Here is a 16,143-nt window from a genome sequence, read left to right as displayed (position 1 = left end):
TAAGGGTATGTCTACACTACAAAGTTAGTTCGAACTAACTTAGTTCGAATTAGTTAATTCGAACTAAGCTAGTTCGAACTAACGCATCTAGAACTAAAAACTAGTTCGAACTAGCGTTTTGCTAGTTCGAACTAGTAAGTCCACATTGAGTGGACTCTGAACAGGGCTTAAGGATGGCCGGAAGCAGTGCTGGCAGGGCATAAAAGGAGGACTTAGAGCATGGAGATGCTGTCTCAGGCTAGCCGAGGGCTGCGCTTAAAGGGTCCCGACCCCCACCCCGGACACACAGTTCTCAGGGGTGCCCCGCTTGCAAAGAAGTTCTGGCTTGGAGTGCCCTGAGTGCCCACACTGGGCACATCACACCACTCGGCCATCAGCCCGGCTGCACTTGCCGCAGGCTGCCATCTGGGGAGAGGGAGTAATTGGGGGGCTGCAGGAGAGCTTCCACCCTCAGAAGCCCACAGAGCCAGCCCAGTCCTCCCCATTGGGGGCTCGTACCCCATTCCTCCCTCACCTCCTTCCACTTACCCTTCCCTAGCCCCCCTTCTTATTGATGTACAAAATAAAGATAACGTTTCTTCCAACATTGACTCTGTCTTTATTGAAAAAAACTGGGGGAGACTGGGAAAAGGAGGTGGGAGAGGGGAAGAGAAAGGCTGGGAGAGGGGAGGGCAACTAACATGATCAGGGGTTGGGAACAGGTCCCAGATGAAGAAAGGCTACAGAGACTGGGACTGTTCAGCTTAGAAAAGAGGAGACGGAGGGGGGACAGGATAGAGGTCTCTAAAAGCAGGGGTTGGGTGGAGAGTGTGCATTCAGAAAAGTTCTTCCTGAGTTCCCATAAAGAAGGACTAGAGGACACCAAAGGAAAGGAATGGGTAGCAGGCTTGAAACTAGTAAGAGAAAGTTGTTGTTCTTGACAAAGCAAATAGTTAACCTGTGGAACTCCTTGCTGCAGGAGGCTGTGAAGGCTACAACTAGAACAGAGTTTAAAGGGAAGTGAGATAAAGTGATGGAGGTTGGGTCAATGGAGTCCTATTAGCCAGAGGGTAGGAGTGGTGTCCCTGCCCAAAGTTTGTGGAAGGCTGGAGAGGGATGGCACGAGACAAATGGCTTGGTCACTGTCTTCGGTCCATCCCCTCCAGGGTCCCTAGGGTTGGCCGCTGTCGGCAGACAGGCTACTGGGCTAGATGGACCTTTGGTCTGACCCAGTACGGCCATTGTAAGCTCAGGGCTCAGTGTCGGGGGTCTCAGTGGACCCCCTTGATTTTCATGCACACCTGGTCCTGGGTGGCCAGGCTGGCAGCTCTCCTGCCCTAGACGGCCACTTTCCTGTGCCTAGTGCGGAGATCGTGGACGAGGTCCACGATGTCCGCACTAGCCCAGGAAGGTGCCCGCCTCTTGCGGTCCAGGGCAATCTCCCGGGAGCCGCCAGCCTGGTCCCGGCAAGAGGGGGTGGGCTGGGGGGCATCGGGTGGGTGGCTCTGTGCCGTGCCAGGTGCAGGGTCTGCTAGCTGGGTGCTGGCAGGCTTGCACCTGGCACGGGCACCGTAGCCAGCCCGTGCCCCTTTAAGGGGTCCGGGGCTGGGAGGGGGGCATAGAGTTTCCCTGGTGTTGGCCAGAGTGGCCACCAGGGAAACCTGGGGAGGGCTAGCCTCCCACTAGTTCGAACTAAAGGGCTACACAGCCCTTAGTTCGAACTAGCTAGTTCGAACTAGGCGTTAGTCCTCGTAAAATGAGGTTTACCTAGTTCGAACTAAGCGCTCCGCTAGTTCGATTCAAATTCGAACTAGCGGAGCGCTAGTGTAGCACCTATTAAAGTTAGTTCGAACTAACGTCCGTTAGTTCGAACTAACTTTGTAGTGTAGACATACCCTAAGGGAAGGGAGGAAGTGAGTGAGCTGCATGTTTAAGGCAGAAAACAGGTGCACACCAGTGAGTTACCATCTAAATTCAAAGAGTGCAGAGCTTTACTGATCTGTGAATTTCAAAGGTAGGCATGCCCACCAAGCAACCCTGGGGATCTCTGGTTTAATTTCAGAGTCGCTGGCCCATCAGAGATCAAAGAGACAAATACCAGTTTCTTTTGTCAGGGATTTTTATTCCCTTGTCTCAGAGAACTGGAGGACGAGGCCACTTCACGTGCAAGTCTCCAGTCCGTGGGTCTGGCGAGCCAACAGCCAAGTGTTTTGTGCTCTCATGCTCCACAACGTTTTGTCTGACATCGTGGGGGTTTAGCTGGGCAGGAAATAGCCCCTGCCGTGGAAAGATCTTCTTTCATACTTACTCATGCTTCTCTGCAGATTGTGTGGGGTGCATAGGGCAGCATAAGCACGTAAATATTACCTGATAACATGCGGAGTGACCATTCTCATTGTGCTTGCAACACACACGCATTTTTTTCCATTCTAAACACTGCTGACATTCTTGTGAGTCTAATCCCGACACTGAGGAAGAGGAACATCGAACTGACCGGGTCTAGTCTCCAGCTGTGAGCTTGTGAGTCCTCAGCTCATCCCTGCAGCCTGGGCAAGGGTGGCACCCGGCCTGCCTGTGTTTCCAATCTTCTGATTAGTATGATCCAGGCAGGCACAGGAATCCCCACTCCTTTGGGTAGAGCTGGCTAGTTTGGCAACTGCCTTCACTGCGCATTTCCAGCATGCAGACTGTGACAGACCAGGCCGTGTCTGGGCACAGCTGAGTGCGTCCACTCAGGGCGAATTGCTCAAATCCGGGGTTCCTTACAGCCCCCGACTGGCGACCTCTCCACACAGGCCACAAACCAGTCTCACAGAGCGCTTCAGCAGCCTACCTGAAGCCTCCCGAGCAAAACCCCTCTGACACCCCAGCAATATCCGTGCCCCAGATGGCCCCGGGCCTATACACAGGTGGGGGGTCCTAGCACCCAATCCCACCTACCCCGAACAAGTTCTGTCTGGTTCCAAGAAACCAGCCACAGATCCCTGGTCAATTTACCCTCTGGACCTTACCCACAAATCACGCTGGGCCAATCCTTTAGAATCTATATCTAAAGGTTTATTATCACAAGAAAGAAAAGCCTGAGAGTAAGGTTATTAAAGTACAGTACGTTACATGCACCGAATCTCCCAGTCCTCGATGCAGGCTCTAGCAGAGATGTTGCAGCTGCTGGTTAAAAGTCCTTATTGCACATCCTACGATCAGGATGGGTTCACAGGTCTTCCGGGCTCTTCAATCCCTGCAGTGCTGCCTCTGGGATGAAGTGCTGAGCTGAGAACAAAATGGCCTCGACCACATGGCCCCTTTTATTCCCTTCCTGGCCTCTTCTTGTATGCAGCAAGTCACCTGGTCAGAGGCCAAACTCTATGTTTCCTCCTGGCTGCCCTCAGGTGACAAATCCCATTCTTTGGGTGTGTCCATAGCCTATTGAGAGTCATTGTTCCACAGGGCTTTGCTACTCAGCCTGTCCATAGCAATGCTTAACCACATTCACAGAAATATTCAGCTTCCACACAGATTACAGATTCCTACCTACACACACAGACATTATATACTCACATAAATAGTGTACATAAGATTAACAAACAATAATCTCCCATTCAATACCCCACATGGCTCCCCCCATACCAATTTCTGGGGCCAACACCCCCACCTAGGGGTGCAGCAGCGATCTGGCTGCTTCCCTCCAATTTGGTAACGTGACACAGACCTGAAAAATTCTTTCGACATGCCCCATGCACACACCACACAGTGACAGTCATGGCCAGGGGCTCCCCAGTTTTTCTATAATATTGCACAGGATACCAGCTGGCTAAATAGGCTGACAGCAGTGACTTGGGTCATACCAGGGCTATAGGGATACAAAGGGGGAAGGATTCAGATCCTGGGCACAGGGGAAGAGGATGTGTAGGAACACGGAGAGGGCTTCCCCTCCTCATTTGGGTGCCTTGTGGGTGGGTTTGGTTGCCACCTCGCTGTACAGCACCCGCGCCTCATCAGCAGGCCTGGCTCTGGTTTTCGACTTTTTCGCATGCGTGCCCGAGGAAGACAACTCTATGTGTGCGTAGGCGACTTCCGAGCCCTGCTGGGGGAGGACAGAGAAGCAGTGAGGGGGGTGCATGGACAGGATTTGGAGGAGGGAGTGGAGAACACGGCCATGGCGTCGGAGCTAGCAAGGCTGGAGGAGGCCAGGAGTGACGTGAGCTGCAACCTAAGTGGAGACTTGCCCTGAAATGAGCCGGGGCAATGCAGGGACGTGTGTGATGCTCCGCTGAGGCAGGAGAAGTTAAGGAGTGGGTGTAACTGGCGCAGCAGCCGCCCTGCAGAAAAAGAGCCGCAGAGCAGCACAAATGGATTTGAGCCAACAGGGCCCTGCTGCCGTGAGACAGCCCAACCCCCCTCTGGGCGTTGTGAACAGGAGCATCGCACGTACGGCAGCTGAGCTAACGGCCCCTCTCCACCCGGCACTGGTGAGGTCTCCGCTCAGCCCCCTGCCCCAGCATTGCCCTGTCTCCAGGGAGTGTTAGGTAAGAGAGTAAGAAAACGTTTCTAACTCTGAGGGTAGCGAAGCCCAGAACAGGTGACCCAGCAGTGCAGGGGGATCCCCATCAGGGGGGATTTCAGCGAGGAGCTGGACAAACACCCGTGGGGAAGGTCCAGGTTTGGGGGATCCTGGCTCAGCAGAGGGGCTGGACTTGAGTCCCTTCCAGCCCTACTTTGCCGTGATTCAGATCAGACTTTGGGGTGATGGGGAAAGGAGTGACCAGTTCTCAGCCCTCCCCACACCTGTAAAACCCAGAGCCACTTCCCTTTGTGGCTTTTCCTTGCCTGCCCCACCCCAGACAGCCCGCTGCCTCTCAGCCCTGGGCACAAGACTGAGGCCCATGGACCCATTCATGTTACCTGGTCCATCTGTGCGGCCTCTGGTCGCTTCTTCTCACGCCTGGGATCCCTGTTCCTGGCGTGTTCTCTGGGCTCGGATGGCTCAGGGCCTGTCGCATACTTCGCAACTGAAACAGACGCAGAGGAGAAGGGGGCTGATGTGGGGAGTGTCATGAGGATGCCCAGAAAGCAGCTGGTGGCAAAGGACGTGCATTGGGATGGAGCAGAAGGTTTACACGGGATGCTTAGAACTGCTCGCTGCAGTTGTTAATTATGAGGAGTTACTAATATTGAGAGGCAATGTTTGCACAAGAGATGCATTCTCTAATCAGTGTAGCTACACGGCACTGAGGGACGTATTGATGCTAATTGTGGTCACGGATGAGCCCAGTGGTGGGAAATTGGGCTCAGGTGCCATTGGCTTCTGGAGTGAAATCAACCCAATAGGAAAGGGTATCCTTTGTTCCACGCCCACATGTGAGGGGTGAATTCTGTGGCGTGTGCTGGAGGGGAGGGAAGGTGCCGACACGTCCCCACTCTCATAGGGCTTGGACGTTGTGGTGTAGTGGGGGGCTGTCTGCTCTGTGACCCGGGGTCCCCCTGCGCTGTGATGGGAGATTCTCACTACTCTCCCAAATGTGGATTAACCCAGATTAACTCCCTTTATTCTACTGGCTGTTCGTGCCACTACGGGGGTGCAGGAGTTGAGGGCTGCTTCCCACACCCACGCCATGGCACAGCGCTGTGTGGTTGTGAATGGTTTCACTGCACGAATGTTCCTGGCTACGCCACGTTGAGAGATCAGATGGGAGATCACCAACCTCTTTTCTTCCTCCAGCCCCACCACAGTAGGGCAGCCAGGAGTCCGAGCAGAAGCAGGACACCACCGACGACTGACAGCAGAATAACGAGGAGAGGGGGTGCAGATGTGGCTGATGGAGGAAAGAGGGAAGGGGAGGTGAGAACAGCCAGACGCTCCAGGACAAGGTCTGGGCCCCACAGAGGAACCCGGCGATGCAACAGATTTGCCCTTTGCTGAGCTCTCTGTGACGTGTGTTTGTCCCCACCTGCTCTTTGCTCCAAAGTGGGGACAGGAGACCAGTGGTTATGGGGCTGGCCTGGGGTGCTGGCCATGCGGGTTCGATTCTCTGCTTTGCCACAACCCTGTGGGACGTGCTGTGTCCTTGTCTCCTATCCCCATCCCTGCAAAGGGCTCCGAGGGGCCCCAGCTGTTACCGACACAGTGAGATCAGACATGTGGCCCGTCACATGTTCCTAGCTAGAATCGGGGGGCGATCGACAGAACGTTCATCCCCCACTTGCTTCTCTATCTGCAGATGGCACCTGTCACCTCATCCCACCTCCCCTTCCCAGGAGAGCCCCTGAGGACGATTCTCCTCCCTTGGGAGCCTCCCAGGGATGTCTCACCTGTGTTAGCATCATCCACAGTGACGTTCACGGCCTGGCCCGTGGGGGACGGGCTCCAGCCCCCGTTCTCCTTCTTCCCACAGGTGAATTGAATCACGTGGCTGGGACCGCGGGTCACAGTCACATTGACAGAGACATTCCTGGGCTCCACCCCATCGATCTCAGAGCCTGCGACGCTGGGGGCCACCTCATCTCCACCCTTGGGGGCCGTGCAGGTGAGGAGCAAGGGGAGCCCTTCACCCACCGCTCCAGATGTGGGATCCAAGCTCAGCACTGGCGGGGGAAGGGGATCTGCGGGGAGCAGCAAAGGGGAGGGGTCAGCAGGCATAGGGCAGGGGGGAAAGAGGAGCTGGTGCCAAGAATTCAACTTACTCAGAGCTGCCCCCTGCTCTGTCTACAGAGCCTCTTGCTTCAGCTCAGGACTGAGGGTCTCCGCACAGAAATAAGCAAGTGCCTTGCTGGGGGGGGGGGCTTCCCATAGATCCAGCGTGGGGCTGGAGTGGGAGGGCAGAAACTGCCATGGACACCAGGCCACAAATCATCTCCTGCCACTCCCAACCCTCATTGCTAATGCCCCACCTCTGAGTTTCATGGACCCCTCTGCAGACAGATCTCAGGGTGTGTGGGGATCCCCCCCCCCCCTCGCCAGACTCGCTGCTGGGATTCTACCCTCCCAAAGTGTAGAGGTCCCCGGTTTGAGTCTGGGAGTGAGGGGTCCCTGTCTCAGTGTGAGCAACACCCTGCCCCCGAGGGCCACGTGACAGACCAGATCCTGGAGTTAGGAGGAAGTCTGAGCCCTGTGGGGTTTCAAGCCCAGCACCTCAGTGTGGCAGCTCCTGCTTCCATGCCCATGGACAGCAGGGACCCTGGGGCATGGGTGCTGGCACTGGGTCAGGAGGCAGCAGAGCCTCAGGACATGAAGATTCTGAGATGGGGTAGAAACTGCCCTGGAGGGTGGGGGGCTGTGGGGCACTGAGGGACTGAGAGGCACTTTCCCCTGTGGCTGGAGGAGAGACCCCACCCAGGCGAGCAGACCCCAGCAGACAGAGGGGCTCACCCGTCACTGCTATGGAGACGGGCTGGCTCCTCTCCGATTCGATCTCTCGCCCGGACTCTGCCCTCCAGCACCCACAGGTGTAGGTGCTGGTTTGCGGCGGCGCCGACAGCCGAACGGAGGCGGTGGCCTGGTGCAGGCGGAGGCAGAGTTCCTCGGGGAGCAGTGTCTGGCCGTCCTTGTAGAAGCGGATCATGGAGTCGTTGGGCGCCCCCGCGGCTGAGCACGTCAGGGTGATCGATTCTCCAGCAACGTAGCCCGGCTGCTGCGGGGACACGCTGAGCTGAGGAGTCGGGAGTGGGGCTGGGAAGGACAAGGGGGGAAGAGATGGGTCCAGCTTGGCAGAGAGGAGCCTCAGCACCCTGAGGAGCTCTGGGGAGTGTCTACCTATTGGCTCTAATGTAGCCATGGCCCATTGACCCCAGCTGGGACCTGCCCCATGGACTCCAATGGAACAGCCACTTATCCCATTGGTCTGGCTGGGCCAACAGAGACGTCTCTAGATCTAGCTGAGTCTCAGCCCCTGGGATCTCGCTCACTCATGGGAAAGACCCTGAAACCAACCAGCCCACAGGTCCCTTGGGGTTTGTTTGAAGCTAAAGTTAGGAAGATTTTCTGTCACAGGGAGCTGAGGCATGGGGGAAGGGGCATGATGAGGCTGGTTTCCAATCCTCAGACCATGACTCAGTCTGATGGGCATTCATCATGCCCATGCACCAAGAGGGGGTAGCCGGCGCTGGAGAGTTTCTTGCCTGTGATTCCTGTGCGTCAGTGACCCCAGGGGCCACCAGGGTTGTGGGGAGAAGCACTCCAATTGCCCCACATCTCTCCTGACATGTGGCCCCCAGAATTGGGCAGAGCACTCCAGCGGAGATCTCATTGACGGGGGGGCAGAGCATGAAAATGACTTCTCATGTCCCACAGCCGCCCTTTGATTCAGGCCAGAAAAAAATTTTTCGCTTCCCGTTCTGTGTGCGTGACATGGATTGTTCCTTCCCAAGAGCAGGACTCTGCTTCTGTCCTTATTGAATTTCATCCGATCTGCCTCCGACCCTTTCTCCCATTAGCCCGGATCAGTCTGCACTGTAACCCTGCCTTCCCAAACAGTGGCCACACCCCCAGCTGGGTCCACTCTGTACCCTTATCTAATCATTGATGATGATGGTGAATGACACAGAACCATGTCCGGGAACTGGTCTCTTCCCCCCGCCAAACCCCTCCACTCACTCAGCTACCCAACATGGCTGGGAGCCACTGACGGCTACTCTCTGGGGAGGGCTTGGAATTGGTTCCTGTCAGCCTGGATGACAGGGCTGGGAACTTCCCACAGCAGTGCCCAGGGCTACGACCTTGCCGCACAGTGGTCTACTCCTGCCGCTGGAGAGCTGCACCCGACTCCCAGTTGTCTGACTGCAGGCCTAATATTGACTAGAAACAATCTGGGATTTGTTTAGTTAAATACCCCCCAGGTTTCTAATGTTACTGCAGGCTGGAACTCCACAGTCCCATGGTAGCTCCAATGCCCCGTCCCACCCCACTGTGGGAGCCAGAACTGGGGGGTGAATCTGACCCAGTGGATGTTCCTGTCACTGGCTCACTGACTGGGCTGCATCTCCCCCCCTGCATGGAGCAGACCCCGGCCCTGGGCCCAGCAAACAGCAGCAGCCGGGGGGCTCACCTGTCACTGCAATGGGGATGTTTTGGCTCCTCTCTGATACGATGTCTGGTCCTTTCTTGTCATCCATCCTGCGCCAGTATTCACAGCTGAACACCCCCGCGTCCGACATGGCCACACTCGACAGCTGGATGGAGGCCACATGACGGTACGGGATTAACACGGATTCCTTGGGCTGGATTTCCACTTCATCCCTGTAGAACCGGAACCTGGTCAGTATGTCCACCCCGGCAGCTGAGCACGTCAGGGTCACGGCTTCCCCGGCCACGTAGACAGACTGCGGCGGGGACACGGTGAGCTGGGGGGCTGGAAAAGACAAGGGTTGGGGGATGGGATGATTCCTATGTAGGCAGCTAGTGACAGGGGCAGAGGAGGAGCCAGGGGAGGGCAGAGCAGGGCGGGATCCTGGGCACAGACCCAGCCAGCCCCAGCTCCGTGCCAGGAACCACGTCCCCACCGGGCCAGGCAACCCCTGAGCAGCAGAGATCTCCCTGTGGGACCCTGTGGGACCAGCCTCCCCTGCTGGTATCTGAGGGGGCAGCTCATGCCCAAGGACTCAAATGTCAGGGGCTGGGAGGGGCTTGTGCGGCTGAGGCCGGGGACACAGACCAGGCTGCCCTGCAGTAAGTGCAGGTGCCAGCGATGGGCCTCACAGCCCTGGGTGCCACCAGGGATGACAGGGAGCTTTGCACAGATGGATAGTGGTGGGGTGGGGGGTCCAATCCCCAGACCCTGACCCCGTGTGACTGGCTCCGCATTGGCACTGGGGGGGGGTCACTGGGGGGCTTGTGACAGCAGAAGAAATAGGTGAGCGAGGGGGAGCCGGGCACGGCAGGGAACAGGCCCTGTGGGAGGGGCCAGAGGGATTCAGGCTCAGGGGCCCGGGCACGAGGGGGCGGGGTTAGATGCAGAGGAAGGGTCACACCCGGCAGGGAGCTCTGAGAAGGAGCTGGCAGACGAGAGGAGGAGGTACCAGATCAAGTGCATCTCGGCGATCACAGGGGACAGGCCCTGCCCCCCTGCACCTCACTGAGCCCCACCCTGTCCTGCACCCTGTTGCCAGCAGGACTCAGGGCCTCTCTGAGTGGGATCTGCTAGCTGGACTGGGCTGCCCAGGGCACAGCAGGGGGGAGGATGAGCCAGTCACCCCTTTACGGACCGAACCTTTGCCATGATTGCTAAGCTCCAACAATACCCAGGACCCCAGTGCTGTGAGCTCCCTGCAGCAGTGCCCTGCCACTGCCCAGTCTGTTTTGGTGGGAGCGGCTGAGGCATCACCGTGTGTCTGAGATGCTGGGAATGGCTGGACCAAGGACAAGGGTGAGGCTGGCATACCAGGGGGGCTTTCGATTCCCGGGGACTCGCCCGTCCAAGCGCAGGAAAAGGGGCTCACCTGCTATGGAGATGGAGACGGAGTTGCTGTGCTCAGAGACCGGTCCATTGGGTCCCTCTGTCCAGTACGCACAGGTGTAGGTCCCGGCACTTCCCTTCTCCGCTCTGAGAACCAGCTCGTCTCCTGCCGCATTACGTTGGACTGCGCTGGGGCCCTGCTGCCCTGTCTGGCAGAAGAATCTGTATCCCGAAGGCTGCACATGCCCAGGAGGTTGGCACGTCAGTGTAGCTGTCTGCCCGGGCAGAAGCACTGTGAGCTGCTGTTCCAGAGCTAGTGTGGGGGCCGGCAGAGGACCTAGGACAGAGGCAGAGGGAGAGGCCAGGCCAGCATGGGGAGGGAGAAGTGATGAGTCACAGACAGACACGGGCACAGACCTGCCCCAGTTCCCTGCCTGGGGGAAACACCCCACGGCCAATAGCCAGGCCCTGCCTCTCTTCAGCCCTGTGGGTCTCCCCCGAATGGATCCCTCCATGACCTAGAGCCGAGCTCCGAGAAACACGTTCAGGCTCCTTCACAAACCACCAGCGCTGGGAATCCGCCCCGGCCCCTGGGGAAGTGTCCCCGGGGTTCATCCCCCTCACAGTTAACATCTGCCCCAATTTCCTGTCTGATCGCTCTGGGTTCAGCTCCCAGGCTCTGGCTGCTTGGAGATCTGTGTCTGTCCGATGGAGGAGCCATCGGTGCCCTTCTCCGTGTTTCGCTTAACGGCTTGAGCACCTGGGATCTCTCACTTGAAACTGCTGCCCATCTGTGCAACCTCAGGCCTCCCGTGGACAGCTTGCCCCACCCACATACCCCTCCAGTCACCCCCGGTCTGCTGCCCCACCTGCTGTGCACAGGACAGGAGGCAGGGTGGGCAGGGCCCGGTGCTAGTCAGGCAGAAGTGCAGGAGAGATTCTGCCTTTCCCACCGGGCACCAGGTCAAGGGGAGAGGAGCTGGGGCAGGAAGGGTCCTTCATGGGGCCTCCATGCCCCTGGGATCTCTTCTGTCCACCCAGGGAGCTGGCTGAGGGCAGGTTGAGCATGGGAGGGACCTTCCTCCACCTGGGTCCCCCCAGGTCTCCCCACGCTGTGTCTGGGGGGCAGTGGGGAGCAGAAAGGGGCGAGGCTTCATAATGCAAGTGGATCAACCGAAAGACCCTAATTCCCACCAGGGGATTCACCCCACGGGGGCAGAGGCAGAAGTGGGGGGAGATTCCATCAGCCGACCATCAGCCCTGCCCAGCAGTGGCCAGCAAGCACTGAGCAGAACTGAGGAAGTTTGGGCAGATGTGGGGAAGGGAAGGGGATGTTCTCCACCCATCCTGTTGACTCTGCAGACTCTGCAGAACCTGCTTTTACTGCCCTGCTGGGCGGTGCCGGGTCTGTGCCCCTGGCCCTGAGCCCTCGGTGGGAGCCCAGAGCTGGGACAGAGAGACCCCCCCCCACACACCTCCAAAGCGATGGGCCCTGCCCAGGGGCGCTCAGTGTCATGGGGAGGGGGGAGCTGGGTCTCCATGGCCCGTCCAGCCCTCGTTCTCTTTGCTGGGGCTGCCCATGAGGGGTGGGTCGTGCCCATGGGGCCGCGGGCAGCTTCTCCCCTGTGGCCTGGGCTGGCACCCACCAAACAGACCTTCCCAGCAGGCACCAGATGGGGTCACTTCCACCCCCATGGATGTCAGGGGAAGCTCCCCCCTTCCTTGCACTTCTCAGCCCCACGGAGTGAGAGGAGCAGGACCCCAGCCCCACTGCCAGGACCCCTCTTCCCTCCCCCACCAACCGCCAGCATCCCAGGGAGGCCAGGAGACCTCGTTACCTGCGGGGGACACCGGCCTGGGGAGACTCTGGAGCGAGGCTGGAAGAGAAGAGCAGAGAGGGGGTGAGAGCTCTGGGGAGGGGATGGGGACACAGGGCAGGGCTGGGGGAGTCTCCAGACAGACAGACACACCGAGGGGCTGGGGGCCGAGGGGGGCACTTACCCAGCAGCGGCAGGAGCAGAGTTAGCTCCATGCTGAGCCGGTGGCTCCGGGCTGGGAGCTGGGTTCTTGGCTCAGCACAGGAATTCCCAGCCTCAGGCGCGGTCACCGCTCAGCTCAGGGCTGGAGAGACGCTGGTGTGTGCGCGCAGGATCTGGGGAAGGGAACTGAGCATTTCCTGGGTGTGACAGTGGGGCTGAGGAGGGTTTCCAGTCCCAGAACCCTGACCCTGCAAGATGGGACTGACCCACGCTGGGTGCAATAAACTGGAGCAGGGCCGGCGCCAGGTTTTTTGCTGCCCCAAGCAAAAACATTTTTGGCTGCCCCCCCTCTCCCCCTTTGGCCTGCTGCTGCAGGACAGGCACTGAGGAGGAAAATGCCCCTTTCACCTGGCGGCTCTTTGACTCCCAGCCCCCTCCAGCCAAACCCAGCCTACGTCCTGTCTCCCCTCCACACACATCCCGTCCCCACTCACCAAACCCAGTTTCTACCTTCTCCCCCTCCCATGCAAACCCGACCCCTCAGGGACCGGACACAGTCCACGCCCCTTTCTCTCCCCCACCTAATCGACCCTGTGCCTGCTCTTCCCTCCCAGCCAAACCCCTCCAGTCTGCTCCCCTCTCCCTGCTCCTCCCACTGACCCAACTCCGTCTCCTTTCCCCTCTCCCCGCCAAACCCTCTTGTCCCTTCCCCACAGCCCACGCGGAAACGTCGGAGCACCCTGGGGGAGGGGTGCAAGTGGCATGGGTCCCCCTGGGGATGCGCGTGGACACAGCCGGGAAATGGAACGGGCAAGGCCAGGGGTTCACGGCGCAGCTCCCGGAGCGAGGCAACGACACCTTTCCTCCCCCACCCAATCTCTGAGCCGGGGCAGGCGAGTCCCCCCTCCTCCCTGTCCACCCGCCCGCAGGCCGTGCCAGCCAATCCGCACGTGAGGCACGGAGCCAGCCCACCCTGCCTGGCGCGAGGCCAGTCTTTCCAAACCGGCAGCCAGTGTAACGACAGAAGGCGCTCCCTCTCCGAATTCCCGACTTCGGGTGCACTGAGCATGCACACCCGAACTAAGCATACGCAGTAACCTTCGCTGTGGCCACTGCCCTCTCTCTGCCCTCACCTCCACGTCCGATGTGCTGCCTCCTCTTTGTAGGGGGTGAAAAGGATTAAGGGGGGCAAATTGCAGTGGGGGGGTGTCAGGGTCTGAGCTGGGGGCAGAAATTTACCAGCGGGGAGGAATCAAGCTACTGTAGGTAGCGGCAGAAGAGGGGCTGAAGGGGAAAATCGGGGGGTGGTAGCAAGGGTTAAGTCCGGGGGGGAGACACTGCCAGACCCTGTGTGGGGACAAAACCCCCGTTTAGGGAGGGGGAGGGGGGAACAGTTACCCCGTGGGATGAGCCACCTGCTGCGCTTGTAAATAGTGGGGTGCGAGGGGTGCAAAGGCTTCTCGTTCTCCTCGCAGGATGCTGCATGTCAGCACCGGAGCAGAGGGCGGATTCCTGGGGTTGTGTTCGTAAAGGCACAGGCCTCCCAGCTCCTAGACTGTCTATCGTATACAAGTGCTGCAGGGCTACGTTACTGCTACAGCCGGGAGCCTGAGTGCTGTGAAATATTGTACAGACGGCCCCTCTCTCGTTTGGAGTATTGAAGAGTCTTCTCGCAGTGTCTATGTCTATATGCAGTCACTGCAGCTCCTTTCTCTTATATCACGTGCCGAGGTGCTAAACTCCCTCCCAGAGCCCACACATCCACACCCCCTCCTGTACCCCAACCCCCTGCCCCAGGTCAGAGCCCGCACCCCTCGCCCTAGCTCCCCATAGCCTGCATCCCTCCTGCACCCAAACTCCCTCCCAGAGCCCACACATCCACACCCCCTCCTGTACCCCAACCCCCTGCCCCAGGTCAGAGCCCGCACCCCTCGCCCAAGCTCCCCATAGCCTGTACCCCTCCTGCACCCAAACTCCCTCCCAGAGCCCACACATCCACACCCCCTCCTGTACCCCAACCCCCTGCCCCAGGTCAGAGCCCGCACCCCTCGCCCAAGCTCCCCATAGCCTGCACCCCTCCTGCACCCAAACTCCATCGCAGAGCCTGCGCTCCAAACAGGGCCAGGTTAAGCTTTTGTGGGCCCGGTGCTAAACCTGTTTGTGGGCCCCCCTGGGGGCAATGGGGACGTGGGGCAAAGTCCTCAGAGCGAGGGGCTGGGCAGGGGCAATGGGAGATGGGTCACGGCACGGCAGGGACAGTCCTGCTCCACCCAGCCCAGTACAAAGGCACTCTTTACAAACTGGCAGCTGTCAGACGCACACTGGTCCACCCGGCCCTGTGTTGTGGCCATCATGCTTCTTCCCCTTCGGGGCAGGCCCATGCCGCACCATGCTACCTCCCCCCGCACCCAGCACCCCTCTGACCCCCTACACTCAGTGCCACACCACCCAGAGACCCCCACAAATCCCTATGCCCAGTGCCCTCCAACAGACCACTATGCCCAGCACACCCCCACCCACCCAGAGCCCCCCCGATCCCTTCACTGCACAGTGCCCTCCACAGCCTCACCGTCACAACTGCACAGCGCCCCACACAGACCCCCCATGCTTCCCAGTGCCCCGACACACGTAGATCTCCCCACCCCCACTGCCCAGTGTCCCCCAAAACCCCCCACTCCCCAGCACCCCAAAACACACAAACCTTCCCCTCTTGAGCATCTCCCACCCACTCACTGCCCAGCATACCCCCCCAGGTCCTCTAGCAACCTACTCTCCCACACCTGGACCCCCCCGTCCTCAATAGCCAGCCCTGGTAGGAGGCGAGGGGCCAGACCCTGCTGTGTGGATGGCTTAAAGGGGTCCATAACGGGCCCCTTCCAGCGTAGGTAGGCCTGGTGCCACAGTGCCATTGGTACCAGTGTAAATCAGATACAGACGCCAAACCCCCTCCCTGCAGTCCCTGGTGCCACTTTCCTGCTACAGGAGACTGTAGGACTTGGCTCTGCTTTGCCTCATTTCACACATGTGGTGTAGCTCAATTTGGCATATGCCCCATGTCGCTGTCTGACTTCTCGTGCAAGGTGTATGGAAAAGCAAACCCATTCCAGGCTCACCCTATGTCTCTGGCTAGTCTTGCTTCAACCTCCTAGGACTGTCCTCCATTGGGTGATTCTGCCTCTTTCCTGGTTGGTGTTAGGAGAAGCAATCCCATTCCAGGCATGTCCCATTGCGCTCTGTTCAAATACGGATTCCACAGGGACTCAGAGAGAACAGACGTATCTCCGCCTGTGGTGCTCGAATGTATACTCCCCTGTGATACTGTTTGCCAGTGTGGTTTGCGAGGGTATTCCACACAAGGCAGAGTACAGACCCACATTTACACAGCTGTGTCTGAGGGGCTGAATACTGGGGAGTCCGGTTCACACCAGAGAAGCAAACTCATTGCACAGGAATTATGCCAAGGAGAACAATTTTTCTCTCTCCTCCTAATAATATCCTTTTAGGTATTTGAAAACAGCTATCATGTCCCCCTCAGGGTATGTCTATACTAGCCCCCTAGTCCAAACTAGGGTGGCTAATGTAGGCATTTGAACTTGCAAATGAAGCACAGGATTTAAATATCCCCGGCTTCATTTGTATGTTCCCGGGCGGGTGCCATTTTTAAATCCCCTTAGTTCGAACTGCCTGCCAGAAGTCTCCTACTAGAAGATGGATCCACCCTCTGTCGGGCTGGGAAAATTTCAGCTTCCCTCGCCCCACAGACTGCTGCCCCCAGGAGCATCCCCACCCATGTCCAG

The 16,143-nt window shown here is 58.5% G+C and overlaps 1 protein-coding gene across 2 annotated transcripts; it reads right to left on the bottom strand.

The window, feature by feature from the left end:
* Positions 1 to 3,664: 3,664 nt before the first annotated feature.
* Positions 3,665 to 12,710, bottom strand: LOC102458221 (alpha-1B-glycoprotein-like). Of its 2 annotated transcripts, none has more exons than XM_075912292.1 (9): positions 12,369 to 12,710; positions 12,206 to 12,244; positions 10,411 to 10,704; positions 9,021 to 9,323; positions 7,346 to 7,645; positions 6,289 to 6,579; positions 5,682 to 5,792; positions 4,882 to 4,988; positions 3,665 to 4,063 (listed from the first exon to the last, which is right to left on the bottom strand). In XM_075912292.1, exons 1-9 carry the CDS (start codon positions 12,397 to 12,399, stop codon positions 3,914 to 3,916), a joined length of 1,626 nt encoding a protein of 541 aa, XP_075768407.1. In that variant the 5' UTR covers positions 12,400 to 12,710; the 3' UTR covers positions 3,665 to 3,913. The 2 variants fall into 2 exon arrangements, with proteins under 2 accessions (XP_075768407.1, XP_075768408.1); XM_075912293.1 differs by having other exon boundaries at positions 3,665 to 4,060.
* Between the last annotated feature and the right edge of the window lie 3,433 nt (positions 12,711 to 16,143).

The sequence above is a fragment of the Pelodiscus sinensis genome, chromosome 30 (assembly GCF_049634645.1).
Source record: "Pelodiscus sinensis isolate JC-2024 chromosome 30, ASM4963464v1, whole genome shotgun sequence".
Lineage (NCBI taxonomy): Eukaryota > Metazoa > Chordata > Testudines > Trionychidae > Pelodiscus > Pelodiscus sinensis.
This window is presented reverse-complemented; position numbering and strand designations above follow the sequence as displayed.